At 38.7% G+C, this 26,515-nt stretch overlaps 1 protein-coding gene across 1 annotated transcript in view; it reads right to left on the bottom strand.

Moving 5' to 3' along the window:
• Nucleotides 1-218: 218 nt before the first annotated feature.
• TBC1D5 (TBC1 domain family member 5) overlaps nt 219-26,515 on the bottom strand; it is a 239,581-nt gene continuing 213,284 nt past the window's right edge. The window contains exons 19-22 of the mRNA XM_053465963.1: nt 14,316-14,415; nt 3,203-3,282; nt 2,377-2,538; nt 219-949 (exon numbers count right to left, since the gene is read on the bottom strand). Coding sequence (XP_053321938.1) covers nt 647-949; nt 2,377-2,538; nt 3,203-3,282; nt 14,316-14,415 — 645 coding nt within the window. The 3' untranslated portion in view covers nt 219-646. The remainder of the gene's footprint in view (nt 950-2,376; nt 2,539-3,202; nt 3,283-14,315; nt 14,416-26,515) is intronic.

A 26,515-nucleotide genomic window follows, 5' to 3' on the forward strand; every position in this document is an offset into this window, starting at 1 on the left:
AAACCTTATTTGATCTCAGCTACTGTTTACTGCCCTGGACATATCTTTCGGTCGTATTAATTCATTGTTTAGATGACAAGTAACTAATACTTCCTAAAGTGAAACTGTTTTTTCACAAGTAGAAACATGGTGAATCGGTCGTCTGAAGTAGGTACACTCATACCCAGCACTCGAGACTCCGAAAAAACCTATGCACTTGATAGCAAAGCAGTCATATGAGAATCCATTTGCATGAAAAAGTTTCCTCTAATAAGTAACAAAAAGATTATGAAATTATAACGCGAGAATGTTTATATGATAAAAAGTTGTCATGCCTTGTTAATACCAATAACAACACTAAGGGTTAGGGTGCTCCAGTTTCATATATCTTCTCTCATTGAGTTATATCAAGAATGCAACAGATATCTACTAGTAGTAAAATATTCATATAAGGCTTTGGAGATATTGGCTATATCCTCTGTATACTGCTTCGTGGTTTGTGCTCTGAATCACGGTTTGCATAAATGAAGAGGATTTCACGTTGTACTCCTCCTGTCACTCAGAGATAACAAAAGTATTTCAAATATATATTTCCATGTATGAAGACAACCGACGGTTTAATTAAGAGTCATAAAAAGACAGGAAAAATCAACAGAATATTGATATTTTAAATATCAAGCGGGCTGACAATGGTGAAGTCAGAATCTTTGCTGTTGTTGCTGCTGTTGTCATCAGGGCTGGAACTGAGGTTGCTTGAGGATGTGTTTGCCCCCATAAGAGGGTCAGAGAAGACAAGAGGGGAACGGGGTGCAGCTTTTCTTTTCTCTCTTGCTTGTTTGTTTTCCTGTAATGTCTCTTTCTGTTTCAACTCAGGGACAGCACCACTGCAACATAAATCCCCCTCGCTCGGGATCAGAATATAATCATCCGAGTGTCGGCTGTCGCTGTTTCCAGAACTGTCAGCCGTAGCCTTTAAAGGTAATTGATAAATTCATATAATGATCTACACATACAGTCCATAGTTTTACAGATGCCAAATCAAAGCAGAAAATAAAATAGAAAACGTAAACAGTTTTAGATGACACAAGAACCATCTATACCTAATGGCATAACAATATCACATCTTCTACAAGGACCCAAGTCACAGAGGGCACATTTGCACTGGACACCTTGAGGGTCCCTGGTGGTCCAGTGTGGAGCACTGACATCTGTAATCCTTCACAAAGAACTTTAAACGGGGGCTCAATTATTCAGGGTAGGATGTGAAATTCACGGTAAATGGCACCATTTTGGCAACGAACCAAAATGTATAAAAACAGCGACGCAAAAAGATGGAACTGGAACTTTAAATTAAGCCACAAGGCTGTTGTAGCCCCCCCCCAAAAAAACCCCAAGGCCACATGTGGAAGTACGTATAGAAAAATACAATTCTAATGATGTTTATTTTTATAAACATCATTGGACTTTAGGGTAGTTTGTTTCGGTTATAGGCTGTTTATGTTATCCATAGCATTGCACTTTTTCTCCTTTTCCTCACTGTAGCATACGGCTTTTATCTTTTATACCGTTAATAATGGATTACTAGCCGATAACCAACTGTGTAATAGTGGCTGCAATCCAATGGATACATTGTGTGTTTGCCCAAAGGGATCTGGGGAACTATAGTTCAAATAACCAACAGAACTTCGGATGTGATTTATAAAATAAGCTGAATCATACTGTAAATTTGATGTGATGTTGACTTGATGTAGATATTTCAGAGGTCAAATGTTGAACTTGTCTTGGTTTTAGATTATTTGGTGTGACAGAAAACATGTTTAACCCACTTTCCTCTGTAGCTAACTAAATGAATGATGACAGGATTACATTTGCTGTAGCTCTGTCAGACAGTGACCTTACATGTAATGCCATATGGTTTATTTTGACATGTTCTTCTGTTTAATATCACGCCTTAACTACAAGGGCAAATCAATGGCAAACTAATAACCAGGGCTATTACAATGTAAAGGATAGAATATAGTCATTATGGGACAGGTCTAATCACACCATCACAGGGGTAAAGCTCTTTAAGCCAGCTCCACCAAGGGCCAGTCTGGTTCTGAGGCCTTATCACTAGATCTCAATAATTCCTATGACAGGAGAATTTGTCACAAAATATCTGGCAAAGCCGGGTGACAGTTATAGTAAAACAAGTGGGGAGAAGCTAGCATTCAACCAATGACCATAGCTCGATGCAGTTGCCCATGCATTTGTTAAAGACATTACTAGATTGCTTAAGATTGTCCCAATAGGTACGGTAGACTTTTTCTGTCTCCAGTACTAGATGTATGCCAAACCAAGCAGGGAAAACGTGCAAATCCTTTAATAAGAATAAAAATAAAATCCCTGCCCACTTACCTGTTCTTGAGATTCTTGTGTCATGTCAGCAAAGTTGTCACTACCCTCTGTCATATGCATATTGGAGCAGTAATGGTCATCCGTGATTGTGATCTCCTCATTCTCCTCAGCCTCAAGAAGGCTTTGGTTAAAACGCAGAGAACCTTTCAATATGTCCTTTATCTGGTAATAGAAAAGCGAGATGAGTCACAAACTCGTTTACTCTCAGTGATGCATTGGGTGCTGTTCACATCTGGCAGCACCCAAAGACCACATACGGTAGTTTTAATGTCATCTCACTTTGTCATGTTATATGCCAGGTGACTTTTAATGTGTAGATAATAACATGACACAACATTAAATAATCTTATTCACTTTGGTTATGTTGGACAGTCAATTTACAAAAACATTTTACACCTGTTACTCTCAACGTCACTGCTTTTTGCATAAGTCAATTCATTTAGTAAAATAGCACAGCTTCTGTTTTCATTTGCCAATTAGTGCGATTGTTTTGAAGATTTTAACTCGGGAATAGTGAGGTATGCAGCAAAAATTGCAGGTCCCTGTCCTAAAGTTACTTTCCTTCTCTTCAACCCACCTTTACATAGACTTCCTGAAAAAAACTGAATAAAAGGATAACAATGTGAAAAAATGATCATGCAGATATTATTTTCCATTTTATTTATATATATATATATTTTATTCTTGATATAGTCGTAGAAGTTGCTGCATAACTATGAAAACTGTTTATTTTTTTTTTGTAGCTTATTTTTCCCTTCATTATTTGTAGGATTTATGAAAATTATAATAAAATAAGAAAAAAGCATAATAATTATGTGTTACACACCTGCTTCAATACAGCTAAAGACACCTGAATTTTATCTTCTTTCTCCAGCTTTTCCTGCAGAATGGCTTCCTGAATGTGGCCTGTGTTAGAAACAAGTCAATGGGATTTAAAACATGTAATCAACAACAACAAAAAAGAAACCGCACCAGGATTGCTGTATTTTCCATTAGGCTAAACCTAAAGCATGTTGAATTTTACATGTAAATGTAGCCCTGCTGTTTTCCCCCAATTCTTTGGTTTTGTATATTGCTAGCACACAAAAGTCTGCAAGACTGCATAATTATAAGCCCCAAGCATTATAAAACATCAATAAATTAATATACATTTTGTGTGCTGGAGAAAGTATATAGTCCCAAACTAAATGTTAAATAGATATTTCACTGTGAATAAGACATACACACGTGGGTAAAGTGAGGTCAATGTGTAATGACGATGATGCCACAATGACCAATACTGTTCATAAATCTTTTTCCTGGTGGGCCCTTAGCCCTGAACTTCTGAAGCAGCTCCACATCCAGTGGTGTATTTTGGTCGTCTTAACCCAAGTCAATGTCCCAACTCCCCCCCACCTCCCAATCAATGCTTTCCATACTTTTTGGCGAATGCTAATGCGCGGTAGTCAGGATTGGCTAACGTAAATTAGTCTTTTAGAAAAGTGACTAGAGCTATTAGGATCCACACCTCCTTCCCTCTGCCTACCCAAAAGTTGCCACACTGTCCCTTTTAGTTACTAAAATATTTTGGTGATGGTTCAGTGAAAGATGCATGACTAAAAGAATCACACAGACATAAAGGGAATCTCAGACAGGATAACAATAGGGAGATAAAGTAAGATCAAGGACAGAAGTTGACAAGAAAAACATTGTTCAGAGGATAATAAGCATTACAAGGTAAATGTGTCTACTCAGAAGACCATGCAAAATGGATTTGGCATTGCTAAAGCAAAACGCATTTGCTCTTATTTCCAGAGAAATCATAAAACCATCATGATTTTGGAAATGTTGCTCAAAGAAGCAGATTTAATTACTAGAAACTTAGTCAGGAATGGGGAAAAATGTCATTTTACGAACCATGGAAAATTCACACAGACATTTCCTTACCCATTAGCGATAAATAAAGCAATTTTAAGATTGCTGTGTCTAAAATATGCACAAGGGCAAACATTTTTGGTTTAATACAACCTTTTGATGACCCAATTTAAAAACCTGCTTATCCTGCATTTACAACTAGGAGGACAAGAAACTGACATTGTTACGTGTTTTAGTTTGTTGAATAGGATGAAGATCACTGATATAAGGAGCATACCTCCCACCGATCCCTTTTTTCAAAGGACAGTCCTGATATTCTGACACTGTCCCACATAGCTATGCCAGTGGAGATCAAGGGCCAGTAGGGGAGATCCTCCAACACAGAGTTCCCACATGGCCACCTTGTGAAGCTCTGCAGAAGAAGCTCTATTGCTTCCACCTCCCACCTCTGGCCACACAGCCCAACAAAGCTGACCTGTTTGGACACCTGAAATACATGGGTGGGTATGGAAGAGCCTGGGCATGGGTGAGGTAGTTGAGAGGTAGCCAAGATTAAAACTATTTTGAAATTAATTGTGAAATAATTAAAAATGTATAAAGGTATTCTTTTGTGATTCGTAAGGGCCCAAGCAGAGCACTAAATTATAACCCCCCTATGCCTTTTTAATAATTCAATTCTAGGGGGCATTGGTAGGTGCTATCGTCTCAGCTTTAATTCACAAAATGTGAAACATGTACAATGGTTCCATTAGATCAGAACTAATAATAAAACGCTTAAATTTTATGGCTTTTCAAAGTTAGCTGCGGCAGAAAAGAGCCTTTGCACATCTCAGAAATCGCTGCAATCTCATATTCATTGTTTCGAAATGTTTCAGATGGATGAACAGGGATTTGTTTTAGGAGGTGTGATTCTCTTTTATATGAACTTGTGGCCTGCAGTTACTTATGTAACTGAGAATTTAAATTTATAAAGCCATTTTCTGCATCTGCGTCATTGTGGCTTTCACAGCTGTACTCACCAAACTTTCTAAGAGCCTTTAAAGGAGAGTAATCAGACGAGAAAGTAGGACAGAAGGGTACGGGCCCAAAAAAGTGACTGTGCCATCTGCGGAGGGACTCTTGGGTGGTATGTACACACACACAGAACGTTACCACAATTAACCAATATATGATTCACCATGATAAAAGAATGGTATATCCTGGAAAGTGTTCAGAAACATTACACAACTACTAAGCTCCCCCAGGCTGCTGCTGCCCCTGACACCAGGTGTGTCTGGCAGAAGCGTGACAGGGACTGCTGGGTTCAATCCTGAACACAGTCTCAGGTGGGATAAACCTTTGGAATAAAAAAAAGTGACTGATCTGTAAGGACCACATGCAATCTCTTTTGTAAATAAAACACAACACACATGGTCAGCTCTGTGCTCTATGTTCCTTTTACATGGAACCGCTAGGTATATGCATGTTATTGTAAAAGAAAATGAGTGCACTAAGATGTTCCCCAGGCTCTACTTTGAAAGCTGTGTTCAAACTCTGTGTATAATTAGTTATGGTGTTTATCGGAATGCAGATTTGCGAAATACAGAACACTCTGGACTTTGTGCTTTGTGCGCATAAGTGTCTTTAACCGGAACATCTTTGATCTTCAAAAGAAAGTGGATACGTTTTATCCACCTTTCCATCCAATGTAAGTAACTTATTTATGTTTTAAAGTCAAGTTCTATATCATATAATAAATACATATTAATAATAAGTTGTATGTGTATACTCTTTGTTCCAATTTGAGTCTGGATTGGCACTGCAGAAATATGACATGTATTCATTTTGTACAGTTAGACAGTCTAGTTCAATATTTCCTGTCTCCAAAATGGCCAGAAGCCAAGATGGATTCCCATCATTAATCAGAAGAAGCTATCCTTTTTAACTAAAGTTACATTTTTTTGTGTTTTCTGTTTACTGACCCAACTGCATTACAGTTTTGATTGTATTGTATTTGTCACAGAGCAGACAATGGAAATCTGCATGTAATACACATCTGTATGTTTATATATTTATGTCATAACTCAGTAATGTCACACTCAATTATGACCATGTGAAAAATCAGGAACTGTGGTTTAAATTAGAGTTTAGTATATGAGGTCTTTGTGCTAAATTAAAAAAGTAGTGAAAAATTACTCAACTATTTACTGATGAGCTGAAGTGAGCTGGGTGTGAGCATAACTTTCTTGGTAGCTGTAAGCTAGTTAACAGTATACCACCAAATACCACCAGATTTTATAGTTTATATAGTTCTTTTGGACCAAAATTTCTCCTCTTTCCTCCCCAGATGTCCCTGTTTTCTAGCAGCTCAGAATGTATGTTGGGTAAGAGTCTATCAGGATTCTGCATCCATAAATGTCATAATAATGGATATAGAAACAGCACATAACGGGCAAATAAATACATTGTCTAATATATCCCACTTATTGTAAATGCCTTACATCACAAAGTTAAGATTTTATAAAAAAAAAAAAAAAAAATCTTGCTTAAGCCTCACACAATTATTAAACATTTTGGGAGCTATAGAAAAAGTTAATACCTCCCAGTAAAAAAGGACACTTGTTTTTAGGGTTCATTGTTAAAGGCCTGGCTCAGGGGTAGAACTTTACTGAGATTTTGTATCCAACATTGTGAATTCATTATAGCTACTGATGTAACCCAGTTAGGTAGAAATAAGAAGAACACCACAAAATGATTCAGGGCCCATAGACCTCTACCCTTCTCTTTAATATCCAGTCAAGATAATTGAGGTTGTGAGGTGTGCTTTTTATTTTTACCTTGGCATCTGCTGAAGCGCAGAGTTGCAGCACAAACACAAGCTACCATCTTGCTTGAACATGAGCGCGACTCACAGATTTACAAATGATCTCATAAAGACTGGAACAGAACATATGTTTTAGTAAACAGACGATGCTGCTGGCTGCAGCTAAACTGGTGCATTAGGGTTTGAAGACAGCATTCTGAGACATTTCAAGAGAAGATCATAACCTTAAATCTCAGCAATGAAACTATCAATGCATTAAGTAGTTTTATTGAATTTGGAATTGTTTAAGGAATCATGTTGCTTAGTAATCTGGATATTTTTTTCTGATAATTCATGTTGTTAAGTGCCAAGAATCGTGCTCCATCATTACAAAACCTTTCCAGAAATTACAGAACACAACTAAAGAATGTTCAGAATGAGATCGCAACCTTATGGTGTACTTCTAAAACACACTTTTACTCCATACATGGCAATATCATATTTATGGCAATACATTTTGGTCACATTGTAATCTCTGGCCAAGGTGAGTCAATCTACACTAAAGTAGAAAAACAACTGACACAAAAGTTGTGTCACACAATTAGCGCCCTGCCATTGTGTAAGCCAATTTAATACTTAACCTATTTCAATGAGTGTTGGCCAACTGACTGTAGAACTTGTGGAGGACTGGATACTTTCACTGGAAACAATTATATGAATACAGCCCTATAATAAGCTCTACCATGGAGACAAATACACAAATACAGATTAGGCATCCTAGAACAATAACTTTGCCTGCTCTTTGTTACAGTCAAAGCTGAGAAATTGTAGAGCATAGAGTTAATGTGGGGGGTGTTGTTATGTGAATAAGGGATTGTGTGGGTATTCTACATACTGATGGTAAGCCCCTACCGCATGGTCTCTTAGCCTTAAGATACCTGTAAAGGCATTTCCTGCTGACCACTTCATACCTGAAATACTGAAGACATAACAAGAAGCTGTCGCTAGTTGAGAGTACTATTGCAATACTGTTCGTTTCAGATTACCTGGTTCACAATCCCTATATCAATTTATTTTGCAGCATGTACTTGCCATGCGATTTCATCCAGTCCTCGCTGAACTTAAATTTCAATACAGGATTGCATAGATCTAGCCACATAACTGCATTTTGGGAACAGTCTCTTCATACACGCATATGTGTTGAAAGCAAGTAGATTGTCTGATTGTCTTAGCTACGGAGGGTACTTATTGCGTTACCCAGTGATGTATTTAATGAGGCTCCGTCTGAAGAATTTTGGACCACCTCCGGGCCAACTTACCCCCTATGTGGCAGGTTGTGAGGGATACAGAAGCTTTTAGGTATAATACATATTATTGGCTTGATTACATGCTATGTTATAGTAATGTTAAAAGTAGTGGTCGCCTATAAAGATATTCCGGTAAAAATCATCCATTTCCAGATTCTATAGACATTTCTAACATTAACAACATATGAGCTATATTTCGGATTCATTTCATGTTATTTTAATGGACACAATTAGCTCTCCTTTAAAAACAAACAAAACACAACATTTCTAAGTGACCCCGAAATTTTGCAGCTTTTTGCAGAAATCATGATGGGAAACACGAGTGTTCAGCTTGGCAGTTCCAAGCGTCTCCCAAACTGAGCTAAACTCTACATCAGTCAATATACAACTAAAAGTACATATGGAGAGCCCAATAAAATGACCAGCTTATCCAACAATTACCATCTTGTCATCGGAAGGAACATGACACTCACTATATATCCCCCAAACACTCAAACACTCTTATAATAGCCACGGGAACAGGAAAACTAAAATGATGTCTTAATTATTCTGAAATGCTAGCTTTGTGCAAGCAGGGATTTCAGCTGCAGGGTACCAGTTCTAAAGCTCATGTATTATCAGATCAGTAAGCTTGTGAGCAGGGCCCTCTCCGGCTAATGTATCAGTTTGTCTTACTCTAGTCTCGCCATACCCCTTGAATATATGTATTGTAAGAATCGTTGCATAAATAGTTGGTGCTATATAATTAAAATATAATAATAATAAAAATAATAAGATCTGAGAAGAATATTAATGGTTCTCCAGACCCAGGGGATCTGCCCATTTATCCTGTGACCCTGAGAATCTGTGTAAATGTATTTATTTACAGGGAAATAGATGTAAATTCTGACCTGTATGATTATAAGTCATCTCATCACAGGGCTCAGTTGCAGAATGATGTTCAGAGTGTTGTAAGATAATCACCCTGGCATTTTCACAGTTTTGTGCATTTACATTAGCACAAAGATACACACAGTCTTCATGTTCCATTGTTTTATTTTCATACTTCATTGTTGAGTAGCTGAATTTTTGAGCCGTAGCATCTTAGGTTTTTTTTTTTTTTTTTTTAATACATCTCTCTTCATAGCTCATACTTCCAGGTTAAGATATTATTCATGGCCTGAATAGCTGTAAATAGCTGTGAAATTACCAATCCCAGAGACACAGGGCCAGATTTATTTATAAAAAGCAAGTCTAGGGCAGCATTGTAAATGTGGAGCAATCAGCAGGAGAGAGAGTAATGGTTTCCATGGCGATTGCTTCATATATTTGTGTGACTTGACACATTAGAACATTAAACAGAAGCTCTATTGACCTGAAAGAGAAGAATTACTCCAAAGACTCTGAATGTGTACCAGTACTAGGAGCCATGATGCACTTCTTTAGAGAAGCATACCTTCTCAGTAGCTAGTATGTTTCTCCTCGCCCGTTCCTTCTAGATTGTAAACTTGCGAGCCGGGACCTCTCTATTTAATGTATCGCCTTGTCTTAGTCTGTCAATTATAGTCTTGTCATTTACCCTGAATACATGTATTGTAAGAAGCGGGTGCTATATAAATAAAAGATAATAATAATGATGATTTAAAGTAACAGGGTGAGAGACTGATGGGCAGTGTGAGAAAATTATAGGTAGTGGACGCCTGAAATAAACTTCCACTGGATGTGAATTATTAACCAAAAAAGTGATTCAAAAACAGCAATGTTATCTATGTACCTATACACTTGTATAACTAGTTAAATAATTAGAGTTTTAAAAAAAATGCGTGTTTCACCTTTACCTGTAGAAGGAATCAATCAGTATTACAACTCCTGCATATAACCAAAAGGATCCCCTGGTAATAATATTTAATAACTGCATTTTTGGAGCATAGAATTATGCCAGGGGTAATTGTACAGCATAAGATGCTATCCTAAAATGTTCAATGTCACTTGCTAGAGATGTTTATTAATTCAGAGCCCTTAGAGTATCTACCCTGAGAAAAATCTTTTGCTGAAACGGACATTTTTCTCAGGTCTTCAAGAAGTTCTAATGTATGTACATTTTCATTATGGTGCTTTATGAACACAACCTCAGGGTTCTGTATTCAGGTCATTCATTTTAAATGCGAGCATTAAACAGCTTCATGGTAGTCAGCAATGATTGTGTAAGTTAAACTTTGGTAAAAGTAGGAAATCATACTCCTGCAGGCGCTTAATTCTGATTCAAACTTTAGTGTACCTGTCTGCTGATCACAATGGCCTTTATTTTATTTCTTTAGCATTCTTAGGAAACTGCTATCAACAAAGGGCATGTCCTACTAGCATACCAGTTCTGGGGATTTTTAACAAGCTGACACCAAAAGTTGACTGTGGGTTCATCTCCCCATTCTCTTACCCAGTCTGCCGCTAATACGAGTTCCCGGGTTTGAGTCTGATTGTGTGTGTATATATGTATTTGTATGCGTAAATGTATGGTGTTAGAGTGAGTGCGCAGCTGTAAGTATATGGTGTTAGAGTTGGTGAATGTTAGTGTATGGTGTTAGAGTGGATGTGCGCAATTGCATGGTGCTAACACTCGTAAGAGCATGCTGTTATCATGTGTGCATTTGTTACTGTATGGTGTTAGAGCAGGGGTGGGCAATTAATTTTCCCATGGGGCCACATGAGAAATTGGAATGGTTTTAGAGGGCCAGACCTCTACAAACTACAAACTCCGAAGCCTTGTCCATTTTGTTAACTTATGTGCTGTTTAATAAAGTTATTCAAGCCTACGTCATTGGTAGAGGTGCTTGAATAAGTAAGGCCTGAATAACTATTAGCACAGCACAGAAGTGAACAAAATGAACAAGGCTTCGGAGTGCATAGCGTATTTTTCGCTCTATAAGACGCACCTGCTGATAAGACGCACCTAGATTTTAGAGGAGAAAAAAAAGGAAAAAATATTTTGAGCTAAAAAATGGGCTAAAATATTTATTACAATAACTGAATAAGCTATGAACACAGTAAGACACACGCAGTAAGACACACACAGACACAGTAAGACACACACAGACACAGTAAGACACACACAGACACAGTGAGACACACACAGACACAGTAAGACACACACAGACACAGTAAGACACACACAGACACAGTGAGACACACACAGACACAGTAAGATACACACAGACACAGTGAGACACACACAGACACAGTAAGACACACACAGACACAGTAAGACACACACAGACACAGTGAGACACACACAGACACAGTAAGACACACACAGACACAGTAAGACACACACAGACACAGTGAGACACACACAGACACAGTAAGACACACACAGACACAGTAAGACACACACAGACACAGTAAGACACACACAGACACAGTGAGACACACACAGACATAGTAAGATACACACACACACACACAGTAAGACACACACACACAAACACAGTAAGACACACACACACAGTAAGACCTCCCTCCCTAACCCCCCTTCTCAGTATCTCCCCTCTAACTCCCTAACCCCCCCATCTCAGTATCTCCCCTCTAACTCCCTAACCCCCCCTTCTCAGGATCTCCCCCCCGCCCCGGTCACTTACCTTAAACTCCTGTGTTGGAAGCGTGAGGCGTTTGTCTCGGGTGCCGGCGCTTCACTGCTGATCGCCGGCGTCTGACGTCATATGCCGGCGCCCAGCGTAAAGCGCCGGCACCCGAGACAAACGCTTCCAACACAGGAGTTTAAGGTAAGTGACCGGGGCGGGGGGGGACACCGGACTCATTGGTGAGTCACCAGGACACTCTTTGCGGGCCGGTCCGAGCTATTCAGCGGGTCGGATGTGGCCCGCGGGCCGTGCTTTGCCCAGGTCTGTGTTAGAGTGTGTGTATGTTAGTGTGTGGAATTAAAACAAGTGTGTGTTAGCATGTGTGTGAATGGGTGTGTTTGTATGGTATTAGCATTAGTGTTTGTTAGCATATGTTGTTAGAGTGTGTGTTAGTATTTGGTGTGTCAACATATGGTCTTATATGGTATTTCCTTTGTAAGCATAGGGTAAGTGGTACAAGTAAAAGGAAGGACATAGTGTGTGTGTGTATGGTGTTAGGCACCACTAACCATAGGTTCACTACTTGATATTCCTGAATGAATCTGCATATGTTTCACAAGAGGAACAGACAAATTAAAAATGTTTTTTTTGCCATGCTCTATAACCCCATGATATTCCAAAGTGTGTATAAAAACAATGGGGATTATTTGCCAAAGAGAGAGTTGAAGAGTGGTGTGCTCACATCTTTCACTTCACTATACATTAAGAAGGGCTTTTGCTGTACGAGGAGCTCGGCTCTAACACAGAGTCTCCTTACGCACTGCATTATATAGGCCCAGCTCGGCCCTTTATATGCTGTAGAAACAAAGCTAGTTTGATAATGAAGTGAAGTGAGGGATTAAAACCATACCTCTCCTTTAAAAAAAAATATGTATTTGAAACCTCTGGTAATTCTAATCACATATCCACATATTTTACGCTTTTTGGCCATTCCAGAAGGTACTAATAATGACAACGCATTGTGTCCAAAGCTTTTTCACAGTGATCTTCAAACACAGAATGTTGAGGAACCACTGTTGTAAAAATGGGAGATTCGTCAAAATCATGTAATCATATTTAATCGCAATAGCAAAATGTAATGGCTTCTGCATTTCTATGCAAAATGCCATCTATTATACATTTTAATAAATAAAAGAAGCATATTTAGCAAAAAATGTTCTCCTTAATTAAATATTCTGTTCAGCTACAAACTACCATTTTTATCAAAATGCTGCTCCTGGAGGGGTGCACTGGAGTCATGGCTGGTCTTTGTGTCAGGCAGCAGCCCACTAATCGGCCCACAATTAAGGGAGAACAAAGTCTGCTCCTTCAGACCTCCACTTCAGTGCCCCCTAGCACTGTGTGCCAGCGATTGATGCAGAGTGACACCATATCCCAGTGCTCAGCACTGAAGCAGAGGTCTGAAGAAACAGACCTCACACCCCCACGACAGGACTTAAGAAGGAAAAAGAGAGAGAGAAAGGTGAGAGATGGGAAGAAAGGGGCTAGATCATAGTGAGAAAGCAGACATATAAAGAGGAAGGAGAGAGACAGCGAGAAAGGGAAGAGATAATGAGAAAGAATAGAGATAATGAGAAAGAAGAGAGACAGGGAGAAAGAAGAGAGATAGGGAGAAAGGAGGAGATAATGAATGTGTATGTTTGTAAGGGCAGTACAGGCAGCATGTTTGTACTACAGAGACAGTCTGTCCATATTTTAATATTTAATATTTTATACTAACTAGTGATGTGGTGTTATTAAATGCTCCGGTAATACCTGTTATTAATTTCCAGGTTATTCTAGGCTATTATTTGGATATGCCCTTCATGTCAACTGCAATTAAATTAAAACACACAGAAGCATGGTGTACTTAAAGTTTTAAAATTTAAGAAAAAGAAGTTTGTGTGTGTGTTCTGAAATAATTACCAAATATGTATAAAATGGTTAAAGGCATTTTTCACCTTTAATGAATATTAATTTTGTTTGAGCAATACAATGAGCGACACAAAACTATTTAATAAGGGATACTGTAGCTTTCCTGGATTAGGTTTCTCATCTAGTTAATTGTTTTTGATAGAAAGCGATTTGTTGCTCTTCCAGTCTGAACATTTAAGGCCAGGTTTTGACTTTTCAAATGCAGTCCCTTATTAAAAGTTATCAGATTTGGCATTCCTCCTGGTTCCGCAAATTTAAAGTACTTGAGCGGGTAGAGGAGAGCTGTCATTATGCCAACCTGTACATTTCCATTATGTGCTGCAGCGGAACACGCGTGGTGTCATAAAGGCAGTAATTAGTATGGAATGCAATGCAATGTTTTGGCTCTTTTTGAGGATCTGTTATGACAAGTAGATCACAATATTCAAGTTGATCCCTTCAGAAAAAAAAACAAATGGCTATACTTACCAAGATGGGTGTTCATTATTTTTGCACAGTATTTGCACATTGCATCCAAATCGTTTAATTGTCCTTGTAAGAAGGAAATTTGGGCCTCAAGGTCTTCCTCCTGAAAGCATATGACAGTAAGTCAAAGGATGCCAAAAACAGTGATCACAAGAGATTTAATAAGTAATGTTATTTAATTAACCCCAATGGTGCAGTTACATGAAATGCCACCTAAATACCGTACTTACCGGCGTATTACACGCACCGGCGTATAACACGCACCCTCGCCGGAACCGGAAGTGCGGGAGACGCGGCCGCAGATCGTGCAGCACAGAAAGTTATCGGCGTATAACACGCAGGTAGGGTTTAAACTTATTTTTTTAGATATAAAAGTGCGTGTTATACGCCGATAAATACGGTACTTGCAGATTAGTAATGCAATGAAAGGAGCACTAGAGCTGTATTCATTATACTATTTTATATACATGTATATAGTCAACATAGGCAGCACACGATGGCATGAACATTGTCATTGGATTACCTAAGCACTGCAAGACACCCCAACGTTTCACTTTTTTGGTCATCTTAAGTTTCGTGATATACCCTTTGAGTCTATGAAGTGTAAGATGTGTTTTGTAAATTGTTGATGCTATATAAATAAAAGATAATGATATTATTATGTTTATTCACTAAAAGACCTGAAGTAATCTCAGATATGACCCTCACAGCCCTTATTGCTGTAGAAATGATTTTGCCCTTCAAGATGTATATTGACTAGATTGAGATTGAGAATAATTTCAACACACATACACGTACAGATACAACAATGTTGAATAACACAACAGAGGTAAAGGGATTCCCTCTTGAACGTAGATTAGATGATGAGTTATTAGTAACATAATACAAGGTGAAAACCTAAAATATAAACATTTTACCCTGCAAGTCAATACAATACAGCAGTCCCAATAATATTCTTAAAATGTAAGTCCAGCGCCTGTTGCAATAGTCTTGCAACACACACACTGTACAATTGCTTAATAAGGATTACAGCGTGAACCAGAGCACCTGAACCATTCACAGCATTTAACTAATATATGCACGAGCCATCCGGGGTAAACGTGTCAAAAGGAAAACATGCAGGCATCGTGCTGAGGTAACGATTATTCATATTGTGCACTATCTTTACCAACGAGCATTATTTTAAAAAGGGTGACTGACAGCAGAATGGTTTTGTGTGATATCAGCTGTTCTTTTTAAAAGCCCTGTCATATTGCATCTGTTAAGATCACATCATCTACATTATATATACATTTGTCACGTGTGATGTGGGTTACCATGGTAATCTTCTAGTCCAGCGCATTTGCCTCTCAGCAAATAAACACCTTCAAAGGCATATTAACCCATCATTTCTAAGGGGTCAGATTGCGGTGCTATTCTACAAAGTGGCTCTTGCTTTGAAACAAGCCATTAATGGATGCATTATTTGTGTGAATATTAAAATTAACCTTTAAGGTGCCAGAAGGCTACTAAATTTAACTAAATTGTGCCTCCACTGGAAAATAATAAAGAGATACAATTTTTGGCGATGATGCATAATCGTGAAAGAAGACATTTCATGGAATATTATATAGTAGTAGTACAGCAGCTTTCGCCTCTGCGAGCAGGAACATGTACATGTACTCTAGAACGCACTATATGGTGACGGGTCCTCTACCAGCACAGTGGTGACCTTACAGCCGCAGCTTTCTCTTTATTGCTCCTTTGTTCTAATCAGCAAATGTCGCACATTTGAAACTTCTACAGTGTGGCTCGAAAGCAATTTTATTCTGCTTGGCTTAATACCCGTAGCTGGGAATATCCCAAGGCTGGCTACCTGGAGCTCTTCCTTCTCGGGGGTATAGCTGAAGTGGGCTAGGAGTAGGAGGGGATACGGGTCGAATGCCACTTTCCTGCCCAGATAAAGAGGAAGGTGACCCTGGAAGAAGTGCTTCACCAGGAGACTCTGGGTGAAATCTGGAGAGCCTCTGGTTATACTACTACCCTTGCCTTTGCCTATACAAGAAGGAGCCATGAAGTAATTTACAGAAGAGAGAGTCTCAGCTGAACTGTTAGCACTGAAAATAGATAAAGCAGACGGAGCAGATGGGATGCACCCAAGGGCATTAACACAGCTTAGGGTTCTGCATGCTGCATCATTAACAAAATTATTTAATGGAGATTATTGTAAATGGATAAAAATATTTGGAGATCATTATCAGATTAGAGTTCTACATGGCCCTAGACTGGAACCTAACCAAACGCCTTATTCCGCAATTGCCCATTGCTAGATATCTATATGTCCAACAACCATCTTGTTTTTGTTTTAATACCCTAGGGTGAACCTAGCCTAAGCCCAAAAGCCTAAAGAAGAGATGGAAGAGTAGTGGGATTCTGATGGTGAAAGTGAGAGGGGGACTGAAATGAACTGTATATGGGACACAATCAGAATGTTGGCATTAGTTAAAATCTGTGAGGGCATGTATAAAAAGGCCTGCCCAAGTCTCCTTTAACAAAGATGATCCATGATTTTTTACTTCTGGGTTACCGTTCAAAGGGGTGAGATTTATCTCTATAAGTCCAATGTAACTACACTTCTGTACCATGTATATTAGCTACTATTCTATCTTAATACACTTTGTTACAAAGGTAATGGTGTTTGGAGTGAAGAGTTAATACTAGGGAATGAGCTGACTAAACACTGATACTCCCCACACAACATGACCGTAAATTAACTACACAATTATTGAATGAATACCGACTTGCACCCTAGTAAATATACCTATCAGAACCTATAGATGGCCTACACCTGAAGCTCAGATGCAGAAGGTGCCCATAAAGGACCAGGTACTTAATAGTAATGCTTCCTTGGGATTTAACAGCCATACATCAGGCTCGCGTAGAAGATATAAGGATCAAAGTCTATATTTTTTCTTGTGGTTTATCCTTAACAAGGATATTAAATGTATTCAAGCCGCACAGTGGAGTCATAGTAACATCTATGGGATTTGTAAGCACTGTCCACACAGTATAAGAATGAGCACAATGTGACACCCTGGGAGATTAGTACATAATATGGTTTTCTTCTAAATGACAAAATCCATAACTGTGCTTCTGATGTTTCTTTAATCTTTATTCTTCTTATTAGAAGTGGCAAAAGTCCAGAGCAAAGCTAGTGTCTTCCAAAAAGTTATTGTGTTAACTCAAGCTTTTGTATTCCACAGTGCCAAAAATTCTAATTAAACTGGAATCAAATTATGTTTTCATGCCTCTTGGAAAAAAAAAAGGCTTCTTTGCAGTGTAAATTTTAAGAATATGTTTTGGCAAGTTGTAGCATTATGCATCAGAAAGTAAGTAAAATAGAGCATATACCGTATTTGCTCGATTATAAGACGACCCTGATTATAAGACGACCCCCCAAAATCTGAATATTAACTTAGGAAAAAAAGAAAAAGCCTGAATATAAGACGACCCCAAAGGAAAAAAGTTTTACCAGTAAATGTTAATTCATGTAAACTATTTTTTTTAATAAAAGCTATGATTGAGAAAAAGATTTTTTTTGTTTTTATTTCTTGTATTTTCCAACCTGTCCCCCAGTTACGCACATCTGCCCCCAGGCTTGCCACTCCAATATGGCACTGTGGCCCATGATATGCCTTTTAACCCTCTATATGCCACTGTGCCCCATGGTATGCCTTTTGACCCCCCTATGTTCCACTCTGCCTCCAGAAATGCCTTATACCCCTATATCCCATTCTGGCATTTAGGGGGTTAAAATGCATATTATGGGGCAGAGTGGCATATAGGGAGGTATAAGGCATTTCAGGAGGCAGAGTGGCATTAAGGGAGTTAAAAGGCATTGTATAGAGCACTCTGCCTCCAGAAATGCCTTATACCCCTATATGCCACTCTGCCAATTAGGGGGTTAAAAGGCATATTATGGGGCAGAGTGGCATATAGGGAGGTATAAGGCATTTCAGGAGGCAGAGTGCTCTATTAAATGCCCCCTTAACGCCACTCCAGAAATGCCCTATGCCCATTTAACACACACACACACACCCTATACCCCCATTTAACTAACTAACACACACACACACTCTCTCTCTCTCTCTCTCTCTCCCCCCCTCTCTCACCCCTCTCTTACCGGTGCTTCCAGCCGGGGCAGCGGGTTGACGTCGCCTTCTGCTGCAGCCGGAAGGAGGTGTGGCTAGCAGCGGGGGTTTGTATGCGTCCGTCGCGTATACTTTCCCCGGCTGTCAGAGATCAGAGTTCCCCGCACCGGTGCGGCACCGGTGCGGGGAAGTCTGATCTCTGACAGTCGGGGAAGGTGTATGCGACGGACGCAGACAACCCCCGCTGCTAGCCACACCTCCTTCCGGCTGCAGCGGACGTTGTCTACGCGGATCGCGTAGACGTCAACCCGCTGCCCCGGCAACACATCAGGAAGCACCGGTAAGTGTGTATGATGGGGGGGGGTCGGGTGAGACAGGAGGATCCAGGTCCCCTGCAGCGGTGCGGGGGATCTGGATCTTAGTCTCCTAATCAGACCTCTATTTGAGGTCTGATTAGAAGACGACCCCGATTAGAAGACGAGGGGTATTTTTCAGAGCATTTGCTCTGAAAAAAACCTCGTCTTATAATCGAGCAAATACGGTAGTTTGTTATGGAGTTCATAGCTAATGCCTTCTGTTGTGACAATTAGAAGCAGAAAAAATATATTCCGATAACTGTGGATATGATATATTTCCGGATGTATACAACAAGAAATTGATGAGAGCTTCTTGTTCATCAAACTGCAAAGCTACCAGTTGGCGAAGACTTATATATTTGTCACAAAACTCTATCAATGCACATTAAGAAAAGCACAGCACCAGAGGAGGCCTAGAAGGGCACAAACCATTGTATGTGTTTCATGCTTAGCAATGCTCGGTCAAATACAGTTTATTGTCTAAGTACTACTTCAAAACCACATGGCACATAGTTGAGGTTAATGCTCAGAACGGAGGGCTCTGCATTGTGGGGAACCCCAATACCAGCTCCGACCCCACCTCTCCAGCTGGCGGGCAGGACTTTGCCAATTCCCAGTGCTCAGACAAAGCAGCATGTCCTACCTGAGCCAAGAAAGGTAGTGGTGCTTGAGTATGTTAGTGTGTGTATGTTACTATGCGTGTTAAGTGTGATAGGAGTGAGTTTTGATGTGTGCTTGTGATGTGTAATGGGAGTAAGCTATGATGTGTGATAGGTGTGATTGGAGTAATGTGTGATAGATACATGATAGGATATGAGTGAGTGATGTGTTATATATTATAGGTGAGATGAGAATAACGTGTTATTGGAGTGATGTGAGTCATGTGATAGGTATGATGGGAGTAAGGTGTGATGATCGAGAGAGGATGTTTTAGTCAGTGTCCACTAAGGCAATTCTCCATAGAAGAGTGGGCCAAAACTCCTCCATGACCCTGTAAGAAACTGACCAAAACCCACAGGGAACATTTGGTTGTACCTATTACTGGTAAATGTGGCATGACCACATTGTGGATTTGTGGGTGGCAGTTACATTTTGAGGCATTGGCTTAAATGTCTTTAATATATAAATAATTAGTAAAATATGGCATTTCTTCATGCAGCTTACCTTTTATCTAATATTAGGTTTCTGTCCTAGAACTTCAAAATATGCAGCAATGCATAAAATCAGAAAGGGACAAATTATTTTCACACAGCTGTTGAAAATATTCATTACTGAAAATCATGGTTTCCCTATTAAGAAGGATTACACATATATATTAAGTATGACTTACACAACACAATAGCCCTTAATATTTCCAAATAATATAAAAATACCCATACAAGGTATAGATAAACATAAACAGAACACTGTAACCAGGGCATTGAAATGGTGATATATAAGCATACATAACATATATAGGAACTTGTAGCAGGGTTGGCTATCCACTTCTGGTGGACTTTGTGATGGGGTGGAGCTAGACCCAAAAGTGGGCTTGGAGTTGGGCGGGGAAGTGGGTGGGTAGTGGGTGTGGCCAAATGTTGCTCCTCTGCCCGGGGAAAGAGAAAAGTCACCAGAGACCTGGGCAAGCAGTACTTCACCCAGAGTTCCCAGGTATGGATATCCAGTATATAATCATTAGTGACCCATACCCTTAATTTGAATTACGTTTTTTTATTTGATGTTCAACTTCAAACTTCATGGCCTAAATACATATATTTTACACACATATTTAAAGTTTGCCTTGCTAGCTCACATAAGTGCACGTAAAGCATGAATTAGTGCCTCTTTAATGTGAACGGATATGGTATATAAAACTTTTTCCCAATTTGGTTTAAATACGTGACTGTTACATATTTGCGTGGCCAACGCAATGAAAGTCCTATTATATCCAAATCTACATTTAGATCTGCAGGGGAGAGGTTCTTAAGCAAAGACTTCAAACAGATTAATACGGCTACCATCTCTGGAATCTCTCCCAGATCCTGGGGAGACAGGATTTGAAATACATTCAGTTTTGGTGAATTTAAGCTTTTTCTAGATCCTCCTACATAAATAACAGGTAAACCATTTCAATATGTCATTTAAGGAAACACTACAAACAAATAATAACATAATCACATAGTGCTTTGTACTTTGTCAATATTTATTAAATTTTTTTTAATAGATCTATAGGTCATACATACTTTCCCCCCCCAAAAAAAACACAGATGGTCTCCTATTAGAACATTAATGTTTAATGAGCATTTTTATGATTTGAGACAGCAGGAAGCTAGACCTACAAATGTGCTGTGGTTACAAGGCAACATAAGTAAAAAAAAAAACAAAAAAAAATATTCTATAATAAATGGCTACTACATTAGCTTTTAGATGGGCAAAACAAAATGGCATCAAATCATAGCAGCAAGCTCTATGGCAATACATCTGTACTTAATGAACTTCTATCTGAAATTGTTGCTATACACTGTGCCAATACAGTTGGATGCTCCTCTGGGAGTCCAGGCTGAAAATGTTTGGATGGGAAAAGATGGCCATATGGTGAACCATCATCAGTTAGCCAGCCCAGCTATTGTAAGGTTGTACAAATGACTAATTTTGTTAAACACTTTGCTCTATCTACAGAGAAGAGCAAAGTTACAAATTTACAAACATTGCTTCTGTAGCAGTGTTAGGCTTTACGTAAATTCATAGTAGTACTATTTGTTGACATATTTAAGACATAGAAAGATCATCATTCATCATTAAAAAGCTGCTCTAGGGCCGGACGCATTCATAAGAATAGGTTTGGGTAAAGCCAACTTTAAGTTAACAATTAACAACAGAATACATGAAACGTGTGAAAGCTGTATAGTTGTAGGTTTAATACTTTTCCTGATGCAAAAACAATAGTGTATATGCTAGTTGATGTCACTGTTAGCAAAGTGACTCAGAGCTGTCCGAGCCGAGTCCTTAAGAGATTTTTTTTGTGTGGAGACCTCAGATCCCCCCCCCCCTTAGTATGCCATTCCAGCTGAACAAAACCTCTGAGGCTCATACAGATTATGTGACTCTGCATGTTTTCTATTTTGGTCTCAACATAATGTATAAACTTTGACTAAAGACCCCAGAGATGGACAACTCAAAGAATGTTAGCATACCCCAACATTTCAGGTGTCCATGTGACAAGTAGGTATCAGAAGTGGGCAGATACATGGGGTAGAGCCTTTGAAAATCCAGACTGTTCTGCAAAAACTGGGACTGTTGAGAGGTATGAGTATTCAAGTTTGGTTTGATTATGATGAGCGATCAGGTACATTTTTGTCCTCAATTTCAGAAGAATCAGCCCAACAGGTTAATTACATTTTCTCAGGCTAAACTGTTCTTAACGGCAATTATGTGTAATGTACATACTGCTCATATCCCTAGTTATAGACTTAGTTAAGCATTGGATAAACAACGTCTGCCAGACTTTTACTTATACAGTCAGGAGTATCTGTATTAGTAATGCAGATAAAAAGTAATGCAGATACAAAGTAACAGAATGTTACAGAATCTCGTAATATCTTTTTTATGGACTAACAGTATTTTTATATGAGAAGCTTTCAGGATTCTTTACTTTATCTTGACCAACAAAGTAAAACACACAGGTTAAGTCTCACAATGACATGTCCTAAATCAGGGGGGTGCAAACATGGGTTAAAACAACATAATTTGCAGAGACATAAAATTTAGGGGGTCATAAATAGTCAGGCTTCAGTCCCAAGGACTCCAATGATACAGGAGAGCAGGAGGGGAGAGAGCAAGGGTAAGTATGTAAATTTGGCAGTCATGAATCAAGGGTGGATTATAGAAAGCTTTGATAATGTGCTAAGAAACTCAAATACACAATAAGCCCTCTATTTTTGCAGTCATAAAAATCATTTTGGCTATTCTCAGTGTTTCCTTTCAGTATTTTGATATAATTTATGGAGTGATCTGTTTGGGTAAAGTTGGTGAACGGCACAAATCCAGCTTTCAAGGCATCATCCGTAGTCGAGTTATCAGGTACTATCTCAACACAGAGGACTGAGACATGCATTTAAAAACACTGTCCAAAGCTTCAGACAAAAGGGATACTAACCAAGGACCATCAGGAAGAAAATAAACTCTGTACTATGAACACCTGCTGCTCTACACAGAGAAACAAACCTCCCCAAGCATACCACTGGTAGCCACGTACAACCCTGCCCTTGACAAAATATGCAACATGATCAAGGATCTGCAACCAATACTAGCAGAGGATGAAGTACTAAAGTAAATTTTCCCTGAACCTCCCATCTTGGCCTTCAGGCAACCACCTGATTTAAAACAAAAGCTGGTTAATAGGAAAATTCCCACTGAAACAAGACACACAGATAACACAGCCAAACCATGCAACAAACCTGCCAACACAATATAGCGACTCACAACAAGCCATACAACATTAAAACATATATTCATGCATTTGTTGTATTCATGATACAATGCACTGTGTGTGAAGTAGGGTGTTCCATTGATGACACCTGCCAGCAAATTAAAGAAAGGATTAATCTGAACAGATATTCCAATCAACCACCGCAAAGAAAACTATTGCACCCTAGTCGGTCACGACTTTACTCAAACAAGTCACTCCAACTGGGACTGTTGAGAGGTATGAGTTGGTATTCAGTTTGGTCTGATTATGAGGAGCGATTATGATTATGATGTCACTCCATACAATACTGAAAGGAAATTTAACGCCCAAGAATTGGAAGCCAAAATGATGCATTTTATGACTGCAGATCTAGAGGACTTTATGTGGATCTGAGCACAATATCAAAGCTGTCTCTAACATGCACACCCCTGCTTTATCCCCCCCTACCTTTGCAGTCTATAGGACAGAAGCCTGACTATTTATGATCCTCCTGTCTCTGTGTATTACCTGTCCTGTTTTCAACCCACCACCCCAATATCAGGACATGTACTTGTGAGACTTAACCTGTGTCTTTTACTTTTGCTGGTCAGAAATGCTTTTGACTTTTTGATAAAGGGGAGCCTCCCGAAAGCTTGTCATTACAAAATACTGTTAGTCCAATAAAACGGTATTACAAAATTCTGGAAGATTCTGTAACTTTGCATCAACCTTTAATTTAGAATAGCAAAAGCAAGAAAGCTCCTATATATTTTTGCTATATTATAGTTTTAATAAAATAAAAATTACATGGATATTTATTAACACATCTGGCATGATCTCACCACAAGATCGATCACTTAAAAAAAAAAAAATATATATATATATTTTTTTTTTAAAGAAGCAGCTTTTCAAGTTAGCATAATCATTAATTAACAAATCTAACGCTGAAAGAGACAAAAAGGTGTATAACACAGACAAGCAATACATGAATACTACATTAATCAAGAACATAATGAGGATAAGTGTTCAATACTGAACTGGCATACAACTCAAACGCCATTATCCTTCATTTACAGTTTGAAGGTTTTGTCGATTGATTTAATTCAGTGAGAAAAGGATCTGACTGCATGTGCGGTTACAAATAATGATACATAAAAACATCCTTTTCCATAATCCACCAAACTATTTATAGGTGGGTTTCTTCCAATTTTACCTGTTAAATATTTTGTCTCGGAAAATAGTGGGGAATTGATGGTATATGGAATCTCTAATATCCATGATAATATTCCTGTGTAAGACTCAAAAGGTTTTAGGTAAGTTGAACATTATACCTCACACAATTCACTATGCAATATGCGGGGACCCCATTGAGGTTTCTGTTGCATAAAAGGCTAAGCTGCCCATGAATAATGTATAGTTATCATAGGGGGATGTAATGTGAAAGTCATCTCACTGCTTTTACTATACAGATATATACACATTACGTAGGTCCACCTTGAGCTTTACTTGCAGAAGGAAATCACAAGTCCTTGGGCTGAAATATGTGGCTAACCTGCAAAGTCTGTTTTTAATAAATACACTGCTATATAAAAATATGAAACAATATGTAGTTACTGAAGTTGCTTTACAGAACATAGTGACATAGTAATTTAGGTTGAAAACAGACACAAGCCTAACAAATTCAACCTTGAAAGGAGGATATGATTCATAAAAGTAAGTAACTGGCATCTGAAATGTCTGGAGATTGTGACATCATGTGCTGCTTTTTAGCTCCTTCACTTTACAAGATAGGTTCTATTCATACCTAGGAATATCCAGTCCCCGACTACCCGGAGCCCTGGCTTTTGGGAATGTGGGTTGGCAGTCCTGTTGATATCAGTGGGCGGGCCCTTAACATCAGTAGGCAGTCCTACTTCGGTGGGCGGTCCCACTGAAGGCTGCCTGTTTTTGGAGGGGAAGTGGGGCGTGGTCATAATGCTGCTCCGTGACCCAGTGTTTCTCCGTGGTGACCTGGAGAAGCGGTTTTATTTAATTGATGCCTTTTGTGTTTACTCGGGTTATCTTTGTATGATATTAAAAAAAGTTTGATGATCTGAAACATTTAGGTGTGACAAATATGCCACACAAAAAAAAAAAAAAAAAAAAAAAAAAAAAAAAAAAAATCGGCAAATATGTTTTCACAGAGCTGTATGTCTAGAATCCATGGTGCCGTCTGAATCCAGGACTGTGTGCGATATAGCACATCTTATTAATCAAAGCAGCTGAGTGAGACATCAGGATCTCTTCAATAATCCATTTTAATTAAATGATTTGGTTTTTTTCTTTTAATCCCCATCTTTTTCTTTTAATTTTGGATTTTTATAATATCAAAAATCCAAAAGCAGGTGCAAAAATGTAGAACATAATTATTACACATTTTAATTTTTAATGTAGAAGATGACTAGTATAATAACTAAATGTCACGGTGGCTCACTATATTTTAAAACCATGTCTATTTTAATTAATCTCAGTTAAACAACCCATTTTCTGTCAACGTTATAAACACAGAAAGACCGTTTTCAGCTGTGCCTAAATTTAAACATAAAGAAGCATGAAATAGAAATTGAGGCTGGAGGCCAGAAAGTACTGAAAAAATAGCATACAGCAATAAACGTGAAGATTTCTGGACTCATAATACACCACAGGGGAGTTCTGTTTTTCCTCATCACATATGATAACTAATGTTGGCATGGTGGTTTTACTATTTATTGATTTATATAGCGGCATCATATCCTGCAATGCTGCATTAATGGACTGGCAGGGGTTAACAGGTTCAAGGATACAGAGATGACGCTCATTGGATGAAATCATCCATATAGTTTATTAACCAAATCAAATGCATAATAAAGACCAATGAAAGAGAAATGAAATGTATATATTATTATTATGCTTATATCCCTGCCTTGAAGCTATGCACTGCTGCAGGGCTGAGCGCCTGGCGTCATATACTGATCGGTGGCAGAGTCTCTGCCTTTCTGGAAGGCAATGCATTAAAGTCTACGAGAATTTGTTTATCGAAGCGCGCTCACTAACACTTATCTAAGAATTTGCGGTTGCTTTCATCAAAGTGTGTTTGAGAAATATGTCCTTGTAGCAGGTACAATAACACGTAGGGGTATGTTATTCCAACATATCCGAGACAAGGTTTCTGTTTTTGCATTCAACTTGCAGAAAAACAACATGCCTTTCTATTTACCCTTTCCTTAACAATTAACCCTCTCACCAACATGCCTCCATCGACCCTTTCGCGTC

The sequence above is a fragment of the Spea bombifrons genome, chromosome 5 (assembly GCF_027358695.1).
Source record: "Spea bombifrons isolate aSpeBom1 chromosome 5, aSpeBom1.2.pri, whole genome shotgun sequence".
NCBI lineage: Eukaryota > Metazoa > Chordata > Amphibia > Anura > Pelobatidae > Spea > Spea bombifrons.